The following is a 22,751-nucleotide window of genomic DNA, read 5'->3' as shown; positions in this document are numbered from 1 at the left end:
AGTTCTTCATAATTTAAGGATTCGGACAAAATCAATAAAAAGGAGAGATGAAACTAATAATAAAAAAAAAACAAACCAATCTTTTAAGCTTATTATTTGGAAAAGAATAAAAAAATGAAATTTTCTTATGGTTTAAATAATTCTTGAATTAATAATCTTTTATCTTTTGGTTTGAAAAATCACCCACTTTACCCACATCTTACCAATACATCTTGACTTAGTAGTTGAATTATTCATTAATAAAAAATTATTTCATTTCACCCTTTCAAGATTTAATATTGGTATAAATTGTATTAGAAAAATAAATAAGTCTGATAATAATGCCAAAAAAATTAAAGGTTCACAAGTTTAATTTTAACTAAAATTTAGGAGGCATTTCAGGTCGATTTCAGATAACAAGTTGAAGATATTGACTTAACCTCACCGGTTAGGTCAAAACCACAACTTGATATGTTCATTTGTAATTGGCATGACCTAACCCGATTGATCTAGCTCAACTCGATTCAATCCGATATAATTAATATAAAAGAAAATTGTAAGACGAGTCTATTTAGGTCATTTTAGATCGATCTGATTTTGACCGGTCAGGTGAAAAATACATGATCCTAACTTAATTTTGTCATATTCGGTTCGTGTTTTCATATCGAGTAAAAATTTGCACGCCCTACTGAAAACGTTTTAAATTGAAATAATATGACATAATTACGATAACTTCCCTAAATTTATTTTAAAAAATCGCTCTCAATCATCATCCCAAACTTTAATAAAACAAGGAGGGTGTTATTTAATTTAAATGAACGAACTATTTTTTTTATAAAAAAAATGGTCTACGAGACCTCTTTTAGTTTTTAAATAGAGAAAAAAAAAATAGAAATACCTAGCAGCATATTTATGAGCATAAGAGAATAATACTGAATTATGCCTATTAGCCCTACACTTGATTAGTTTAAAATTTGATTCCAAAACAAGTCATTTGTGGTTATAACTTATAATGTACAAGTAGATATCAAATAATTTCTAGTTTGATTTAAGATCATTTCCAAATTTTTATACAAAACTTAACTATCTCATCATTTTTTTAACTCTAAAATTATCTAATTCATCAATTAAAATAATACTAGAATACCTTTACTTTATTTTTACTTTTAATTAATTTATTTATAATTCAAGAAAATAAAATCTAAATAACCTATTTTTCTTAAAAAAAATATTTCTTGAAACTACATCATTGGTGGTTGAGCCCTACAGGTTGTCAGTCCTATTATTGTTATTGTTAATTCCCTGCCTTAACTATTATTTATAAAGAAACAAACACAGTTGGAACTTGTAATAGTCATAGTTTAGGATTGTTTGGTTTGGATTATCTTAAATTAATTGAGATTCTCTAAATAAATCTCAATTATTAAATAACTTCAATCATTACATAATACAAATTCTCAAATCCACAGATAGAATTAAAAAGAAAAAAACTATCAGAAACAGTACTAAAGAATCCCAATTATTTCTCTACATAATCCAATTTTTTTAATAACCTAAACAGATTTCTTGTTTGTACCAATTCATTATGGTTTGGATCAATATATAACACATTTTAACATGTAAAAAAAATTATTTATATGTTTCAACTTCAATATTTTTCTTATTTTACCCTTATACTTCCTAAAGATAAATAAATAATTAAGTCATCCCATAACTAGAGTAGTTTTTTTTTATAATTATTTAAATGCATCGAAGGAGTAATTTGTCGATATAATTTCATTGGAGAAACAAATCATTACAAAATGCAACTGCAAAAAGAAAGCGTGCAAGAATTGTTCATTTCTTAGTTGATCAAAATTTATTATACGAAGAAAGCTAGCACGACAATCACTTTCTCAGTGAGAATCAAAGACAAATCTCTTTAAAAAAAAACTGTCATGTTTGAACCTACTAGGATAACTCAAGTGGATTTAAGATATTAAATGTCTGGAGTTCCCTTTAAAATTGTCCTAAGTTGAAGTAGAGGGCCATGACAGTAAGGTCGTGCTAGCAAATTTAGTCTCTTTTCTTTCTAATTATTCAATTGAAAAAAAATACCAAATGAAACTGCAAAACGAAGCGACAGAAGAATTGTTCATTTCTTAGGTTGACCAAAATTTATTCTATTGAGAAAGTTAGCACGACGCCCACTTGAATCCGAACGTTTTTTTGTGGGAATCAAAGACAGACCTCTTTCAGAAAAACTGTCCCGTTTGAACCCACTAGGATAGCTCAAGTGAACCTTAGAGACTAAAGGTCTCTCATTCGATTCCCACTAAAAACGCCCTATGTTGAAGTGGGGGCCATAACTGCAGTGGTCGTTCTTAAAACTCAGCCCCATTTGGATAGATTCCCATAAGAATGAAGGAATTGGAAATGTCATGTAACTACTTATACACCTTTGTTGGACTATACTTTGAGGTTTTTAAACAGAAGAGAAAGCACCATCAAAGCTATGTGACATAATAGGCGCAAATTTAGTCTCTTATCCTTCTAATTATTCAATTATAGAACTACTTTGATAAAACGAAATAGCAAAATGGAAGTAAGGTTCAGTAACCTATCATAAACTCTAAGAACAGCCATAGAAGAAATGCAGAATGCAGCAGGTTCATAAGAAGGTAATTGGAATTAGGCATTATTAGACATAGAGTATATCAATTCACTTGACATTGTTAAGATTGATAGTTTTCTCAAAGATATTAATAACATGAAAATAGCACAACAATTCTCACCTTTTTATTTTTATTTTTATTTTTCCATTAATGGTGGAATAGGTAAACATACTTGGCGTCGTTGGGGATTGGGCGGTTATCCAAAGTTGATTCCTTGTGCCAATGGTAACTCACTGCCGTAATTAATTGTGCTGAAAATAACATTAAAAATGAGGAAAGCGATATTTTAGAATACACAAACTTCATAAACCACTCTTGACCCAAAAAAAAACAAAATTAACTTTTACTTAATAAACGTGCTTTGAATGAGAATCAAATCTACAACCTCGAGGGCCATTTAGAGCTTCTTTGTATATAATCTAAAACATATTATGACCAAATCTACAACCTCGAGGGCCATTTAGAGCTTCTTTGTATATAATCTAAAACATATTATGACCGGGGTTTGTTCCAAAGGGATGCTAGCATGATCTTCACTTCTATAACCCCATTTAAATTAGAGCATTCTTAGATAAGATCATTTGTCACTTGAACTATCATAATATGTTTTTAGTCGTAATAGGTTAATAATCTAAAAACTTGTTTATATAAAACGTGATTTATTTGGATTTTAAAATGATTGATTGAGTTAATAAACATCCTTAGTAGTTAATATTTTAAAATGATATAAAAAATGATTTGAATGATTTATTATGATTTAAGCCCAAATAATCTACATCAAACAAGCTCTTTTTTATTTTTGGAAAATGGTCATGAAAACTCTTGCACGGTTCCACCTCAACTAATCATGAATGACAATAATTCTATATAAAATTACGCACCAAGTTGAGCGTCTCATGTACTGCTTCCAAGAATCACTCCCAGCTTCACGACCACCACCGGTGGCTTTCTCACCGCCGAACGCGCCTCCAATTTCTGCCCCATTTGTTGGAATGTTAACATTCACAATACCACAATCACTTCCTTGAGGCCTGCATATTGGTTATATCAGTTTAGAAATCCACCCAAAAAGATGATTTTATCAAACTTACAGAAATTCATTTTCTAACCAACTAAAATAATAAGGGTTATATCTCTGACATTATTGTATTAATAAACTCACCCAATCCATTTGAAGAGAATATCGGGTCTGCCCGTGAATATAGAACTACTTAATCCTTGAGGCACTGAGTTGTTTATTTCAATCGCTTCATTCAGTGTCTACACAGAATTTTTGTAAAAGAGTATTCAACAAATCTAGAGGAAAATGAGGTGTTACTCAATAAATAGGACATCATTTGATCAAGAAGTACCTTAAATTTCATAACATAGAGAACAGGACCAAAGAGTTCATCTTTAACCACATTAGCAGTAGGAGAGATTTCAACTATAGTGGGTTGAACAAAGTTTCCTTCTGATTCTATCAGAGCTCCTCCAGTAAGGATCTTACCGCCCTGAAGAGAGTTACAAGATTACAACTGTAAATATGTTCTATCCTTCAAAATCTTGATAAAAACGATCCTAGAGCTTGTTTAATCTGGGTTATTTGTATAATTTAAGCCTTATTTGGATTCGGTTATTATGTAAATAACCTTGTAAGGTTATGAAAAAATAAGTTATTTAGGTAAAAAGACTTTTGATAATTTGAATGATGTGATTGATGAGAGAATGTATGAAAAGAAGATGGATTATTTGATGATTATTCAAATAACCCAATCCAAACAAGGCCTAAGTGGGAGCATTTGGAAAAAATCTTGTTTGATGTAAGAAGTTGGTTATTTAGGTAAAATGACAAAATGTTTTTATTAATTTTAAAATACAATAAAAGTAAGGGTAATTTGGTATTTAGTTGATGATTTGAACTATGTGATGATAATTGAATAGTGGATTATTTGAAAATAAACTCAAATAATCAAATATCAAACAAGTCGCTAGTATCTGGTGAATGAATTACTTAGGTTTGATTCATGTTTTCTCCCATCAAATCATTAACTAAAATACAAAAGTAAAATATTAAATACTAATGATATTTTCGCCATTTACCCAAATAAACCACTTTTCATTATATAATACTTTTTTCCTAAAAGAATAACCTCATATTAAACAAGCCCTTAATATGTAGAATAGATTATACATGCCTGAGCTTTGATGATCTCTATTCCCTTCTCGAAATTGTTCCTTGAAGTTTGAGTATGAAGAGGTCCAAGAAGAGTACCATTCTCCAGAGGATCCCCAATTTTAATTTGTTTGTATAAATCAATCAGTTGATCAAGTACTGTATGATATATACTTTCATGAAGTAGCTTGTTTTCACAAAACAATTTCAAAGAGAGAATAAAGGTAATTAGTATATCACAATAAAAACTTCAAATGCAATATAACAAGAACAAACATTTTACTGTAATTACCAGTCTGCGGCATGTTGTGCAACGTTGGCCAGCTGTGCCAACAGCAGCAAACAGAACAGACCGAACAGCAAGTTTAACATCGGCATCATCCATGACAATTATCGCATTATTTCCACTTAATTCCAGTAAGCATTTTCCAAACCTTTCGTTTACTATTTTCTGTACCACTAGACCCACCTAGAGTGCACAGAACAATTCATAAAGACAAAATAATTATAAATAAATGTTTTTCTTTTGTTTGTAGGGAGTTACTAATTTGATGGATTCAAATAGAAAGAAATAACCCATAAATAAGGCCTCAAGGTGTGCGCCTATTTTGAAATCATCCCTTAAATTAGGGAACTGTTTTCAAATAACCCATACATTTTTAAGTGATTTTAAACGGGATTTTTTTCCGTTCTAACTGTCAAGTGTTAAGACATCTATTTAACTTATAAAGAAAAAACAAAACTTCATTTTCCTATCTAGGAGCTGACATGACCAAAATAAAAGGGTCTTGTCTTGTAAACAAAAATGGTTCTGTGGGACTAAAAGTTTGAAAACAATCTCGTTTAAAATTGTTGCTTAAAAAGGGTTATCAAAATGAATTTATAGTTTAAGGGTGAATATCAAAATTGATGAATACTATAAGGGATTATTTATGGATTTACTCCAACAGAAATGTGAGCAGAAGATATATAAGTACCTTTGAACTACCAGTAAATGAGACCAGAGGTATGCGAGTATCTTCTGCTATAGCTTGACCAATTTCAGCACCACCACAAAAAGAGGTAAAGATAGCACCGGGTAAATTATTCTTTTCCAGAACCTCAACTACTATTTTCGTCGTTGCAACAGTAATTAAGGGAGTCGTAGGAGCACCTTTCCTGCAGTAAAAGGAAGTTAGACAAACTTATATGCAAGTTAACCGAATTAAGCAAAACAAAAGCAAACTAAAATCTTTATAGAACACTACTTTATTGTTTATATGCTATTTTTGTTAGAATAATAAATTTAATTAAAAAAGTTGTAGTATTGTTAATATTTAATTTAAGACAATTAATTTATAGATAATTTTGGTTAAAATGATTTTTAGTATAAATAATTTTTTTTGTTCCCCACGAAGATTCCATATACCCGAAGATAGTAAGAGAAGAATCTAATCACAGGTGCAGTTTTTGAACTAACTAAATATATAAGTGGATAGAAGTTGTAAAGTGTAAACTAATAATATTCACTCACCACACAACACAGTTACCACAGACTAGCGCAAGGCAAGCATTCCATCCTGAAAAGCCACAATATACCCGAATTGTCTTACTGAAAGATGAAGTGTGCATGATAATAACTGTGGAAGAAAAAGGCTATAACAAGAGAGAAAATTGTTACAGAAAATTTAGACCACTTTAATATCACTGTTAACTAATAAAGAAGAATATCCTTTGCTATTTGTGTTGAATATCAACTTTCAGAACAAGTGGGAACAATAACAGCCCAAGTAAATGAACAAGTACAACCTCTGTTTCATACTAGTTATTTTTCATCTAATATGTGATCTATTGGAAACCAATACAGTTGTATTAAAGGGCAGAATCCAACATTTGACTTTTTTTTAATTGTTTTGCAGACCAGATAGGCACCAAAACTCACCCATAACTGCGCATGGGAAGTTGAAAGCAGTGATTACACCCACAATCCCGAGGGGATTCCACATCTGTGCACAGAAATTAATAAAGTATAAGCAACAGGAAGTAATAAATGCCCCTTCCCCAAATACGGGAACAAGAAATATCATGTACCTCCAGCATCATGTGATTTGGACCTGTCAATACAACAAAAAAACAATTTCAAGGTGTCAAAGAGAAGAATGATAGAGTGAAAATATTATATATGCATTTTGTTGCATGAAGAATATAACTGCAAAGCTAAATTAACTTGTACTTGAATCTATTGTTGGCCCAAAACAATAAATGTTACATTCTAATAGTATTTACATCTAGAAGAATGTGAAACTGCAGATATTTGGAACTTACGTTCTGAAGGTATGATTGATCCATTTAGTTGTCTGCTTAAACCAACAGCAAAATCACACATATCTATGATTTCCTGGATTAGAAACATTGTTCAGGTTAACATTCAATTGAGAAAACCCATATCCATCAGTTATAGCAGTAACAATATGTCAAGAAAAAATAATAACACTGATATGCGATCAATCGTAACAGTTTTTTCTGCCGAGAGTAAATATTACATTATTCGACCTTGACATTTTACAACAAAATTTGGAAAAGTAGATGAAACAATGTAAGAATTGCAGTTAAACCAACATCCCTGGCTTCAAATTTAGTTCATCTACAGTTGATTTCCTTTTTGAAGAGAGATGTCAGGTTTTTTCCTAAAGGACGCTAGCATAACATTCTACCGGCATGATCCCCAATTTCAATCAAAGTGCTTCCAGCGGGAATCAAACTTGAGATATTAACCTCTTGGGTAGATTTCACCGACTATTACTGATTGAACAACCCAAAGTGGGCATCTATAGTAGATTTCATAATCAACATATTGAGATTATACAAGACTGTTCCAACATTTCAAGTCATTTACTAAATGCTTTCTCCAAATTCTTTTGCAACACCAAGATAGAATAGTTGTAGTAACTTGAAGAACCATTGCCTTGATTTGTAAATACTCCAATGTTAAAATTTGAAAGCACACAGGGAAGCAGGATGAAGTTGACATGATAAAGCTCCTTGATGCATCATTTTGTGCTAAACATTGATTTGTTACAAAAGCATTAGTTCACACTAATCACACGTGATAATTAAGCACCCCACTATCCAAGTGAGATATACTAAATGAATGTGACATGTATTTTCGCACTAGCAGCCCAGTAAGAGTCATACAAGGAATTCCAGTCAAAGTGTGAAGGAACATTACATACCTGAACCTCTCCTATTCCTTCAGCAAGTATTTTTCCCATCTCAAGTGAAACAAGCCTGCCAAGTTGCTGGAGTTTGGATCTAAGTGCGTCACCTATCTGTCTAACAATTTCTCCCCTCTTTGGTGCAGGTACCTGTAATGGACATTCTGCGTATCAGAAAAGGAGAGATCTCCATGGCTTCATTTATGATGTGAAATTTGTGTGAAGATGAATTCAAGATGTCAACAACACCACTGAGTATATGTGAGAGATTTAATTCAATTTTCACAGTTACAAATGCAATTTCTTTATAATCTAAAATTAAGCAGAGATTGACTGAAATTGACTGAAATCGAGAAAAGAAAGCATCTCAAAGTCTGAAATTTGATAATGCAATTACTTCAAGCTGTATCAATGTCTCAATAATGTTAAATTTATTTTCCTGAACTCACTTGCATCCAAATTTTGGAAGCTTCTGAGCAAGCTTTCATCCCTTCTTCATAGTCTTGCGGAGAAGCTTCAATAACTTCAGCAATTGTCTGAATAAGCAAAACCACTATATTATCAATAAAAGGAAGACGTCAAGATGTTGAAAAAGAGATAAAAACAACAGCAACGACATCATATTCATATCCTGATATCCGACTATCCAAGTCCAATTACAACTCATTACCAGTGATTCTTCTACTATACATCTGATCATAATCTGAATCCGGAGTTGATTCCGAATGACGAAGCTGGAAAATCTAAAATGAGACTAAAAACTCAGTAAAGAAAACGAATCGAACCTGATTATTAGCAGGATTTATAGAATAAACAATCGGACCGTTTCCTTTCCAGGCGCCATCGATATAACAGCCGGAATTGCGAGAAGAAAGTCCGATATCGTTCAGGAACTCGTACTCTTTCTTGAGAGAAGTCATTTCTGCGTGTTGTTAAACTCGTTTTCAGTTTTACATACAAGTAACTGCTTAATACGAAGTTTTCAGAGAAAATATAGAAAGAGAGAAGCAAACCGGAGGAAAGAAGTGTTACTGCTGGTTCCAAGCTGTACGCGACTTGTGCAAATGGTGTGAGCTCAAAGAGAGATACGGCTTCGAGTATATTGATTGCGATAGTGAAAGTAAAGCTTCGATCTAAAGCATGATACAGACAGTATTAGTAGGAATGCTTTGAGTTTGAACTTCTTCCTTCTTCTTCGTCTTGTTCTTCGATGGAGATGTAATATATTTACTCTGAAAAAGCAGGAAGATGCGTATGACAAAGACTCTCTTATCGAAAATAAATTTGTCCATTTGCGGAAGATAGACAAACTTTGATCTTACCTGTGACACGTTTGTAAATTGAATTATTTTATTTAAATTAGAGTTTTATTAAATAGAATTAAACTTGATATTTATTAGCTTTAGATAAGACTTATCTTAGTTGGTCACAAATTTATAATTTAATAATATTTTAGAAAAAAAAATAAAAAATCATGGGCAACTGCTGTTTTGCAATGGCCACTAGTGTGTGTTTGTCTGCAGGTAACCTTTTAGCCCACACTATGAATTTTCTTTTGTTGTTTAAAATATTTAAAAAAAAAAATTAAATCGAACATACAAATTTGTTGAGAATCTCAAAAAGAATAATTTATTTGCGTTTTTGAACAATAAATGTTAAGTAGAGCAGATCGAACGAATTAATGAAATAATATCGCAAAAATCTCTATCAAATATTTTAAACGACAGTTAAAATTATTTGGTTAGTAAGTAATGCCAAAAAATATTATACCTAATATATATATATATATTATACCTAATATATATATATATTATACCTAATATATATATATATATATATATATATATATATATATATATATATATATATATATATATATATATATATTATTGCTAACTTGAAAAATTATCTTATTATTTTTAGAATTAAATGAGAACTAGCATGACACCCAACAACCATGTTTTCCCGCTTAAACTCAAAACGCTTCCAGATGAAATCGAACTCGTTTGGTCTCTTAAGCCGACTCTTATCACTGGGCTACCTTGATGGGGAGAAAAAAATTTGTATAGTGTTTGATGTTAGTAAAAGAAAAAGAGGTGATGAACAGATACTGGGAGAACAAAGGGGTGGTGCACTTCACGCCTCTCACGCGTACTAACTACGCGGATTGTCGGTCCTAATGAAGGTGCATCTACAAGCGCAAGACTTGTGGGATGTCGTTGAAAATGGTGCGGGAGGTCTTTGTACTTCTCTAAGAAGTGTCGTCGGAGTTGATCCAAACCCTTGTAAGCAAAAAAGACGTCCAATGAAGCATGAGACACACTAAAGATCATGTGAGTCGGAGTTGAACGTGTCTGAGAAGCCAAAGCACAAACACGTCAGACGGAGTTTGAAAATCATGCGTTTAAAGACAGCAAGGGGGTGGAGGCTTTCGACATTCGAATTGCGAAGATCGTCAATGAGATCGAGGTGTTGGGCGATCCAGTGTTCGAGCACAAGGCAGTGCACAAATTCCTTCGTAGTATGTCGTGTGCATACAAGCAGTTGTCGATGGCGATTGAGTCACTCATCGATCTGAAAACGTTATCCATCGAGGAACTCATAGGTTGGCTTCTAGTCGTAGAGGAGCGCGACGAACTCGATGCTGTTAGATTAGGAGAGGAGATTACTCTTTATGTTTGGGATATAGAACACATCAGATAGAATTTGTTGGTCGCCAATGACACATTCAATCATCAACATGCCCTTTATGCATATATTTACCACAGAATTTTCGTTAAACCGTATTTTACCCTTTACAGTTTCGTCAAACGTTGTGAACACATTTTTGTCACATGGCATGTGACTACTAAATCTCGTGTCCTTGTACCACACGCCATTAATGGTATCCCTAGGTACAACCTATTCTTCATTTAAAAATATCTCATGTACGTCATCGTCGGCCGATGTTGTGGTACAGATCTGTGCCATCAGTAGCATCAGACCTTCATCTTCCTCGGAATTTGCTTCTACGAGATTTACTTGCTCTTGTTTCTCCTAGTCTCGCTTCGCCTTGCGACACTCCTTGGCCAAATGACTAGGGATGTCACAGTACTTACAACTTCCCTTTTTTCGTTCACCATTTTCACCTTTCTTGTTGTCGTTATTGAATGAGTCTTTGCCTTGCTCACGTTGTCTTTTCCGAGACCGTCATTCCTCTTCTGTGAGTAGTAGTCGCTCACCAGAAAATCTAACATCATCGAGTTCTCCGCGCTCCTCTACGACTAGGAGTCGACCTGTGAGTTCCTCGATGGATCACGTTTTCAGATTGATGAGTGACTCAATCACCATCGACATCTACTTGTATGCACATGACACAATACAAAGGAATTTGAGCATTGTCTTGTGCTCGGACACTAGATCGCCCAACACCTCGAGCTCGTTGATGATCTCCACAAGTCGAATGCCGAAAACCTCCACCCCACGCCGTCTTTAAACACGAAGTTTTCAAACTCTGTCTGACGTGTTTGTACTTTGGCTTCTCGGACACGTTCAACTTCGACCCGCATGATTTTTAGTGTGTCCTATGCTTTCTTGGCCATCTTTTTGCTTCCAAGGGTTTGGATCAACTCCGAAGGCACTTCCTAGAGAAGTAACGACATAGCCCGTCGATCTTCACGAATACCTCCCGCACCATTTTCAATGACATCCCACAAGCCTTGCACTTGTAGATGCACCTTCATTAGGATTGCCCAATCCGCGTAGTTAGTACGCGTGAGTGGCGTGAAGTGCATCACCCCTTCGTTCTCCCAGCTTTTGTTCATCACCTATTTCCCTTTTTATATCATCACTGAAACAGATCAAACACCGTACAACTCTGATATCACTTGTTGTTGCAGAAAAATTATCTTATTTATGACACCTTCAGTAGTTTTTTTGTTAAACTAAAGAGAGAACGATGATATTGAATTGTTATTTTTGGTTACATAGATTATGTCTATTATATAGACATTATAATTGACATATAAGGAAACTAAATAATATAATATTGATATTATCACAATTTATAATATTGTGATAATATCTTACAAATATATTATATTATATTTTAACATTTTTGGCATCGAATGGTGCCTTGTTTCACTTTCCACTACTCAAACTTGAGTTGGTGTTGTATTTTGTTTGGTTATTTACACGATTTGATTTGTCATATCGAATTATTGTAATTCGAATAATATTTCTAATCTTTGGTGGGTCGTTTGTTGCTTATACCTTTAAATCGTGTTGGTGACCATTTCTCGAATATATTTTCATCTCCTTTACAACAAAGGAGATGATGTTGTCAAATCTAGAGTTCTTTTTATTTTTATTTTAAGGAGTTTTTGGAAATTTTTCATCTGAAGGCCCTTTTACAAGTATCTTATAATGATTTCGATGAGTTTTTCGCTATCTTAACCATATTTGTATATTGTCAGTTATCATTTGACAGAACTTTTTTCGGCATTAGTTACCAACCCTCGGATAAAGATAAATTTTACTGCAGCTCAAAATTCCGAATAGAGATTTCTCTAACACCGCTTAATTGTTTTTTCGGTTTGTTCTCCTTCATTTCTCATTATTATAGAATCCAAATGTATTCGTCCTTAGAGTTACCCTGATTAAATCGCGTGATTGGTGGATTAGTTTCGTTAGAATCTTAATCTTTATAAATTTATTTTACGTATATTATTTTTTTTAGATGTTATTTTTTTATTTATAAATTAATGTTTTATATTTAACTTTTTATTTAATTTAATAAGACTTAATTTCTTATAAATATATATATATATATTTTTTTTATAGGTGAAAAAGCTTATTAAATATAGAGTAATGATACATACAACACCTTCACACAGCACCTATCTCATTTGAAAAGAAATAAAAAAATATATCCTAAAAAAATAAAAGAGAGAGAAAAATATTTTTTCTTTCTTTCCAAATGAGGTAGGTGCTATGCGAAGATGTTGTATAAGGGTGTTATTTATATCATTACTCTTAAATATATATATATATATATATATATATATATATATATTATATTTAATTATATTAAATGTTGTAACTTAAACTAAATGTACGTTGTTGCTAATCTTTTTTGCATGACATAAAATGTTTATTTAGTAAGAGATTCGAACATTTATAAATAAACACATAAAAGTAATTAAGGTAGTTCAAGGGAGAATAGTGTTTTTCAAAACTAACTAAAGGTCACGAGTTCGATTCTTATTTAAAACGTCTTAAATTGGAGTAGAGATCATGATTTTGGGGTTAAACTAGTTTCTTACCTTCAAAATGAATAAATATTGTTAAGTTAGATAGGCTTTTTAAAATATATATTTACAATCATTTATGTTTAAAATTTAAAATTAACTATTTGAAAAGTCGTCCTAATTATTCTAATGCATATAACTAAAACAAACACGAGTACAATTCACAAATGGGGAAGAATGTCAATTTTATCACTGAACTATAATGGAATATTCACGTATATCACTGAACTAATTTTAGTTCGCTCATACCACTGAAGTTGAGATTAATATTCATCTATGTCACTACTCCACCAAACCTCTAACCCCGTTAAGTTTCTGTTAAATGAGATGACAAGTGAAATTAACATGTCATCTTTTTTAATTAATATATTGACATGTCATATTTTTTAATTAATATATATTATATATATTTTTATTTATTTAAAATTCTAAATAATAAAACATTTACAAAGTCATTAATAATTTCATTCTCCTACCCTAATTAACTAAACCCACCATTCTTCTTCTCCAATTCTTGTTCTTCAAAGGATTCGATTTCTCAAATAAAGAAACCGAAGGGAGACTGACGAGTTAGCGAGAGAATTGAGGGCAATGTGAAATGAGATTTTGATTTCAGAACCCTACCACGACGAACTTTGACATTTAGCTGAGCCTTAGACCTCAAACAAAGTTCACAATGAACAATGATGACAGGTAATGAAGTTTACAAATCTTTTTCTTTCTGTTGAAGGCTTATTTCTGGATTATTGTTCTTGTTCTCTTCCTATATGCTTCCTTATCTTTTTAGAGTTTGTTCTCCTTTCTCTTCCTATATTTATGGATTATTGTTCCATTTTAAAAAGATGAATCTATCTGATTGATTAGGGTTTATATTATCAATAAGAATGCATTATCAGGATAGCATTTACTTATCTCTGTTTTAGAAAGGTGAATCTATTTGATTGATTAGGTGAATTAGAGAAGAAAAATTGTGGGTTTAGTTAATTAGGGCCGGAGAGAGAAATTATTAATAGCTTTGTAAATGTTTTATTATTTAGAATTTTAAATAAATAAATATATAATATATATTAATTAAAAAGGATGACATGTCAATATATTAATTGAAAAAGATGACATGTCAATTCCACATGTCGTTTCATTTAACAAAAACTTAACGGGGTTAAAGGTTTGGTGAAATAGTGACATAGATGAATATTAATCTCAATTTCAGTGGTATGAACGAACAAAATTTAGTTCAGTGATAAAATTGACATTCTTCCCTTCACAAATGTAGTTATATAATAAGTAACTTCTAAACTAAATATTTCACAAAAATTCACAGTTTTGTATTTAGTATGGTAAGTGTTATAGTAAGACACAAATAAATCAATAATTTTAAGTTTATATGTGAAATAGTAAAACAATAAATAAATAAAGTAAGACAATCAATTAGAATCAAGATTCAGGAATATTATTCGGTTACCACGGTTCACGACATTCATAGCGGGCTTTGGGTTTCGAATATTATTCAGGTCTTGGAAGTCAAAAAGAGTTATTGACCATTTGAGCGGTCTCAATCTTTGTAATATGGTTGATGTGCACTTGTGGAAAGCGGAAGAGAATGGAAAAATCAAGTCTAGTGCGATTTGGAGCGTTATTCGGGAGAGAGGTCAGTGGGTTGGGCTTCACTTGTATGGTCCTCTAGAGTTATCCCGAGACACCGGTTTATACTTTGGCTTGTCTTCCGGAGAAGGCTTAACACTCGTGATCGTATTCTTTTTTACATGGATATCCCGGATCCTAGTTGTGTGCTTTGTAGTGGGTCCTTGAAATCTATTGATCATCATTTTAGAGGCTGTCCATTTGCTAAATCCATTTGGAAATTATTCTCCTCGGCTATGGGTATTGGGAGTTTGTCGGAGTCTTGGGATGAGATCAATGTTGCTGCCCACACCTTCGCCAAAGGTAATAAATTCCGTGCCAATGTTTTTAAATGCGGATTTGTAGCCATCATTTATCACTTGTGGGCCGAGAGAAATGCTAGTCTTTGGTAGAGTTTGTCGAAACGTTGATCATGTGTGGAGCGATATTAAGTATTTGATTGCGGTGCGCTAATTAGAACGTGGAGGCGGGTTCCTAAAGGTGAGCGAGAATGGCTCCTTTGTCGCGAATGGAAAGTCAACTATTATGAAGTCACGTCTTTTAAATGTTTTAAGGCTAGTTAATTTTTTATGTTTGTTTGTAAGTCATGTTTGTTACTTTGCTTGAATTGTTTGGATGTTGTTTCTTGAATTTTACTCTAACTTTCTAGGTTTGTTAGAAAGTTAGAGAAAACTATGTCCGTTTTTTCTTCCCCATTTGAGATTTTAATGAAATGACACTAAGTCGTTTTTCCTCCAAAAATAGATTCAGGAATATTGACGAGGCATCGAGTTAGAATTATTGATTATAAAGGTTTTAGTTCAAATTCTCTCATAATAAAAGGGATTAAGAAATATTTATAAAATTTTTTAATTTGAACATAATATATATTGAGTTGAGTTGATCACAAAATTGAGTTCACTAAACAATACTAAAAATAAGTATAGAATTTGAAGTGTATTAAAGTTTAACACTCAATTTGTTTAACTACATTAAAAAGTTAATATTTTACCCTATAAGCATAAAAAATCCTATTATAAGTTTATATATAGAGAACAAAAATAAAACAAGCTTTTAAATTAATATTCATATTAATTTAAGTTAGTTAATTATATATATATATATATAATTGAATTGTATTATAATTTATTTATTTTTATATAAAAAAATTCATGCAATAAGATATATAATAAAATATAAATAAATGATAGTCGTTTAAACATAAAAATTAAACAATACAAAATATGAGTGTTCAAAGTGTCACTAAACACACCATAAACAAAATAAAATTAATCATTTGGGGAATAATGATAAAATTATAAGTCAAAATGCTCAAAAACGAATAAACGTAAAAATAATAGCGTTAACGAGTTATAAGATTCTCAAGAAAATATGAGTTTACCGATCGTCTTCACCGGTTTTCTCGAAAAAATTTCCCATATCGTCATAATATCGTTGTGGAGTAAACGTATCGATCTATCGCCATTATTAAACGTCTAATGATTTCTTTCGAGAAAAATCAATGGTTCACCAAAAAATAACCGAGATAAGGATATCGGCTCAATCCAATTGAGTTCACGATATCCAACCTAACTTTTCAACAACTGACTATCAATTAACACATCACCCGCTCAGTTAGGGCCGACCTTAGAACTTAGAACTTAGAACGGGAGGCCAATTCAAATAAACATTTTGCGCCAAATTTAGGAACACAAGAATACTAATTTATAATATATATTTATGAATCAATTAATTGATAGTATAAGTATACATGGCAATTTTAGGACACATAGAAGTAAACATATGCAAATGCAAAAATAAGTGACATTCATTCATATAATAATATGTTGTCTTCATTCTTTACCTTGTTGCAACACATTTTGCAGAAAAAATTAAAATCACGTTAACTTTACTAAAAGAAAATTATATGTGGCAATTAACTATTTAACAATGAATTACAACTTTAAAAATATTATAAAATAATTAATGTTATCCATATCATATAATAAATCAATGATCTATATATTAAGTAATTTTTAGTAAAAAAATGTTCTATTAAAAAATGAAAAGAGTATTATAAAGTGGATAGAAAAGATTTAAAATACAGTTTAAGTGCTGGAGAATTTATTATAACTTCTCATTTAACATGTTTTCTTAGGATAAGAACCTAAAAAAGTTTGCTTAAAAAATGCAAATCTTCTAACATACACTCTACTATAATATATGTGTTCCTTTTAGGTTTTAATAAAACATGATTAGTTGATCGAGAATTAATAATAATAATAATTATTATTATTATTCAATTTTGTAAGATGCATCATATTTATTAATATCTCATACAATATTAATTTAAAAAATTATAACTTTTATTAGTTTTATAAAATGGATTATTCTCATAAAATATTATAAGAATCAAAACTTCAATAAATTTTGCTATAAAAATGTAAAGTTAATTATAAAATTCAAAATTAAGGTTCATGGGAACATTTATTCTTTTTAAGATTTCATGTAGATATTTGACTAATTTTTTTAACCCAACAAGTCACCTATACTATATACATCACATATAGTTTTAATACTAATTCTTTTTAGGAGAATACAAACTAAGACATGAATATAGTTTATCTTGGAGCTTTTCTAAAAAAAAATATATAAAAAGATTTATAGTAATTAAAAATTAATATAACTTGGTTAAAGGGTCTTGTCAAATATATATATATATATATATATATATATATATATATATATATATAATATTAGTTTGTTTTATTCTTCTTACAAATAATAATAAATACATTTAAATAAAACAAACCATACTTCAAGTTTAAATAATTTTATTTAAAATATAAAACTCCAATTAGTCGATAATTATACCAATACTAGGCAATTGAAAACACATTTTAAAATTAGACTTCATTATGTATTTGTACTAATAAATAAATTATAAACATAAGTTTAATTAAATTATACTTTGAGAACATAGAACATGATTAACATTAAATGAGTGATGCTTTAGTTGATTGTCAGATGCTGCGATATTTGGATATAAACTGCGAGTTCGGTAGGATTGAGTCGATAAATTCATATTCTGATTATTTTTTTGTTGAATTATTGGCTCGAAATGAACAGTAGGACATTAAGTGATCGAGCTTTTACTCCACAACTCTTTTCTGAAAACTGGTGAAGTCGGTCAGTGAACTCATTAATTTTCAAGTTCGTTAGCGCTAAATTTTATGTTAGGTTTGATTGTTGGTAATCCATTTTTTCTTATGTTTTCATTATTACTTTAAAATGCTTAATTTTGTTATGTTTCGGGTATGTTTTGTGACAAAACAAACACTCGTGTTTTTGTATTATTTTTGTTAGTATGTTAAACAATTATCATTTATATAATATTTTTAAGTTATATATTTAAAAAAAATAAGTTTAATGAAAATATATTTCATAATTAATATTTAACAAGTAAATTTTAAAAAAAAGAGTTTATCTAAACAGGTATTGCATAAACTATTTTTCAACATGGATATCCAACTAAATTTTGTTTACAACAATTTATTATTTAAATCCTAAAATGACAGTTGCATATGTTCAAATTATATTTTTATTATTTTTTAAAGCAAAAATATTTATCTTTAACTTTTTTTTACAAAAAAATCCCTATATTTTGAGTATAAATACAGATTATTAAACAATTCCAAATATGAAAATAAAATGGATTACAACTCTGATAGCCAATGCAAAGCCAGCTGCTTCGGTTGGATTTGCCGTCGTAAAACGACGGTGAAGATTGGAAAAGGAGTTATGCATAAGGCGAGATTAGGAAGAAAACGCAAACGCGCGTTTGCTTTGAACCGAATTAAGCATACACACAAGAAATCGACGCCAATGATTATGAAGATGAAGGAATTTTATCGTTACCTTATACGTAAGATTTTCTCTTCTGGATCGTCGGCGTTTGATAGGTTTTGGTATGGCGGCAGCGATTTGATTCCGGCCATGGGTGTTACCGTCCTTTCGATTTCGATATCATCGCATAAGTTTATGTAATTATATTTTCTATTATATATAAAACTAATAAATGTATGCAAATGTAATAATAAATATTGTGTTCTTTATTCATTTGGAATAATATATGTGTATAGATATATATAATCGCCAAACTTGTGTTTAATCTCATTTTCATATGATTTTATAAAATAAATTATTTTTAGATAAGATTTGGAAAGTTAGATCGATCAAACTGATATTTGAATTATCAATGATCGTAGTTGATCGTAGTTGTATGTATCATTTCTAATGTAATTGTTACGATCATTCATGAGATTCGAAGAATTAATCGTTTTCTTGAAGACTTATGAGTTTAATAAAATATTAAGTAACCTGTTTATATTCTATTAGACTATTTTTTTCTTATGTTTTGTTGTTGTAATTAACTTGATTTATTTATTATTTATTTTAAAATTAGTTTAAAACATGTTTAGTGTTAGTTGAATATATGGTCTTAATTGATTATAATTGAACTAGTAAATCCATATTTAAATTATCTAAAAATAGGTTTTGACGATAACATCTAAATCACGTCATCTACTATCTTAAATATCATTAAAAAAAAATCTCTAACTCAATTAAAATTACCCATAATTGTATGAAAAGAAAATGTTAAAGAGGTATATGAAATGCAAAAAGACAATCTATTTTTCTTTCCATCAATTCTAGCTACCATTTACATGAAGAAAATTATATTCTCACAAGATATATCGAATTAATTATATTTACTAATTTTAAGTAACACCCACTCCTGATTATCTGCAATGTCAAATATATAAAAACAAGAATAAATTAATTATATTAATTCCAAATAAATAAGTCAATTAAAAAACATTACCTAAGTGGGCAAACATTTCTGGTTTGGAGCCATCTGGTAATGCAATGATAATGGAAAGCGTGATTACATATACCTACAACATCCAAATGAAACTGTTAAATAATAAGATTTGAATTCATTAGATCAAATTAGATAAAAAAAAAAAAAAAAAACAGCTAGGGATAGAAATAGTGTGGATTCTCAATTTCTTTCCAGAAATGTTTTAACTCTAATCTCAAACAGAGAAAACCGCTTAAATCGGAGTAATTTAGATCGAAAAATGCCTATAACTACATCCAAATTATTAATACTAAAATATTATAAATTTCAAAAAAAAATTCAAACTAAATAATATAAAAACAATTCAAAATAATTTTGTTTAGATACTCTAGAGACGAATCTATATATCTATATATAAAAAAATCTTCATTAGGGTAAAAATGTAATATAACATCATAAATTCTTAATTATTTTAATTATTTCACTATTATTTTTTTCAGAAAAAACTTATTTTTAATACATTTTTTTTATTCATAGTTTTCCAATTTTTTTTATAAATTCACGCTAATTCTTTTTTTCAAGCTCACTCATACTCGAATTCCTGAATTCGTCCTTGAGTACTTTAATTCTTGAAAGTCGAACCAATATATGTGCAAAATCATTCAAAAAATAATATTAGAGATGATTATAAAAAACATACCCCAAGCAACGGTACAATCTTTGTATTGATTTGCTTGACACTCGATACCTATGAATAAAAGTATAAAATAGAAACATTATATTCCGTGTATCAAGAACAAGAACAAGATAGTCAAGTCATTGGTTACACTCACAAATTTCCATGACATGATTTCATACATATTGCACAAGCATCCACTTGAAAATCTACCATCAAGATTCAAGATAATGAATAATTTGTTAAGAAATAAATTAGGTTTTAATTATACATACCCCATGCCCAAAGGGCCACAGCATTCCATTTCTTGAGTTCAAATGGATAAGATTTATTTGATGAAGATGAAACAACCTTGGAATCATTGTCGATTGGCAACTTGTTTAAGTTGACATCCATTGGAGTTATAGACGAAATGTATCATCGCGATCAGATTCCTCGTGGATTGGCAACTTGTTTAAGTCGATATCCATTGTTGTGCAATTTAAGCTTTTAGGTTATAACTCTTTGATGATTGCCCCAAGGAGGAAAGAAAAAACAGAGAAAATTGGAGAAGAAAGAATACCCCGTTTTCAAATGAAGGCATGCTATTAATATATATATTGAGCTAAAATGAATAAATAGAGAATTTATCATGTACAAGATTTAAAATAAGAAATATAAAATGAAAAATAAAGTAAGAATGATTAGAGGTGGTCTAAGGAATAAGAATAACTAAGTTCAATTTAAATCTTGTGCTATTCGAAACCCAATACTTTTGTTAAGTTTTTTTTTATTGTTTTTTTAAAAAAAATTGATGATTTTTTTTTTGTTTTGAATTTTTTTTATTTTAGAATTTTATTTTATTAAAAAAATATATTTAAACAAAAGAAAAAATCATGACATGAAAGAAAAAATTAAAATAAAAATAAGAAAAAACGGTACTCAATAAGTTATCGAGCTCGTAAATGCTCGAGAAAAAAGATGATATCCCCGACGGACTCTACTGACTTTCTTGAATGAATCTCAGAAAGTGTCGTAATAACATTACTATGAATTTTACGCATCAGACGATTACAATTATTGAAAATTCGACGATTTCTCTTCAACTAAATGGTCCACCAAAACATAATTGGGATAATAACCCAAATATGTAGGTCTGTCATTAAGGTCGATACTGTGATAAACCCGACAAACCCTCGAACTAGAACAGCCCACTCCTTAAGGTAGCCAATTTATTTCAAATAGTAGGATGTTTAGTCAAATTTATTTTAATTTTAAAAATAAAATAATATAATTTAGTGGTTTAAACTAACTTAAAGTTTTATTTGATTATGGGTCAAAACCCATAAAAAAAAACCATTTTTTATCTAACTTTTTTAACTAAACAGAAAGAAAAAAACACATTTTTATTCTACCGGGACTGGTCCGACCCTATCAGTCATATAAGTTTTGAATTTATTGTCTTGAATTATGTATTAATAAACAAGTTTCTAATATTTATAGGTTATGCTTACTTTCAACTACAAAACAAAATCTCATTAACTCATATTTATAATATGTATATTTTATTTTGACACGCTCTTTTAATATTTTATATTAAAATGATTTTAGAAAAAAAAAAATATTTTACTAGCATGATAAAATTAAAAAAAAAAATCATGTAACTATAATTTATTTTTTTTATAGCAAAACAAGCTACTATAGAAACAAATGCAATGTGCCAATGTCCACCTTCATGATATATTTAAAGGATCAAAAACTTTAATATATTTTGCTAGAAAATATAAAGTTATTTAAAGACTTCATTAAAAATTCAATGGAACATTTATTATTATTAAGATTTTATGTAGATATTTGTCTATTTTTTAACACAGGTCACCTATATTAGTTTTAATACTACATTTCTTTTTATGACAACATAAACTCTTAGATGAAATTTTAATAATTAAATATATTTTTATTTTATTTTTTTCTTAAATAGGCCATTTATATTAAAAATGATAAAGTCGGTTAATCACAACGACAAAACATGACATGAAAAAAACGTTACTCAATAGGTTATTGAACTTATAAGTATTCGAGAAAAACGATTAACTCCCACGACCATCTGTACCGACTTTTCAGAACGAATCTTAAAAGGTGTTGTAATAATAATACTATGAATTATACGCATCGGATGACTACGATCATTGAAAGTTCAACGATATTTCTATAACAAGATAGTTCACCAAAAAATAATTTGGATGATAACCCAAATATATAAGTATGTCATATCAGTCGTATAAATTTAAATTTCTCAACAACTATCTAAAAACTCGCGCATAACCCAATTAATCTTAATA

The 22,751-nt window shown here is 30.0% G+C and overlaps 1 protein-coding gene and 1 pseudogene across 2 annotated transcripts; both read right to left on the bottom strand.

Moving 5' to 3' along the window:
• Positions 1–2,659: 2,659 nt before the first annotated feature.
• LOC124945874 (aldehyde dehydrogenase family 7 member B4) lies at positions 2,660–9,208 on the bottom strand. 2 transcript variants are annotated; one of them, XM_047486390.1, is made up of 15 exons: positions 8,996–9,208; positions 8,768–8,904; positions 8,432–8,518; positions 8,001–8,132; positions 7,093–7,165; positions 6,859–6,881; positions 6,710–6,773; positions 6,302–6,347; positions 5,766–5,946; positions 5,081–5,257; positions 4,811–4,975; positions 3,986–4,126; positions 3,796–3,893; positions 3,515–3,664; positions 2,660–2,884 (listed from the first exon to the last, which is right to left on the bottom strand). In XM_047486390.1, exons 2-15 carry the CDS (start codon positions 8,900–8,902, stop codon positions 2,830–2,832), a joined length of 1,527 nt encoding a protein of 508 aa, XP_047342346.1. In that variant the 5' UTR covers positions 8,903–8,904; positions 8,996–9,208; the 3' UTR covers positions 2,660–2,829. The 2 variants fall into 2 exon arrangements, with proteins under 2 accessions (XP_047342346.1, XP_047342347.1); XM_047486391.1 differs by having other exon boundaries at positions 9,015–9,208.
• Positions 9,209–19,652: 10,444 nt separating this feature from the next.
• On the bottom strand, positions 19,653–20,826 carry LOC124946213 (annotated as a pseudogene).
• Between the last annotated feature and the right edge of the window lie 1,925 nt (positions 20,827–22,751).

This window comes from Impatiens glandulifera, chromosome 7 (genome assembly GCF_907164915.1).
Source record: "Impatiens glandulifera chromosome 7, dImpGla2.1, whole genome shotgun sequence".
In the NCBI taxonomy this organism is placed as follows: domain Eukaryota; kingdom Viridiplantae; phylum Streptophyta; class Magnoliopsida; order Ericales; family Balsaminaceae; genus Impatiens; species Impatiens glandulifera.
Note: the sequence above shows the minus strand (reverse complement) of the source record. Positions and strands in the feature narration are given on the sequence as shown.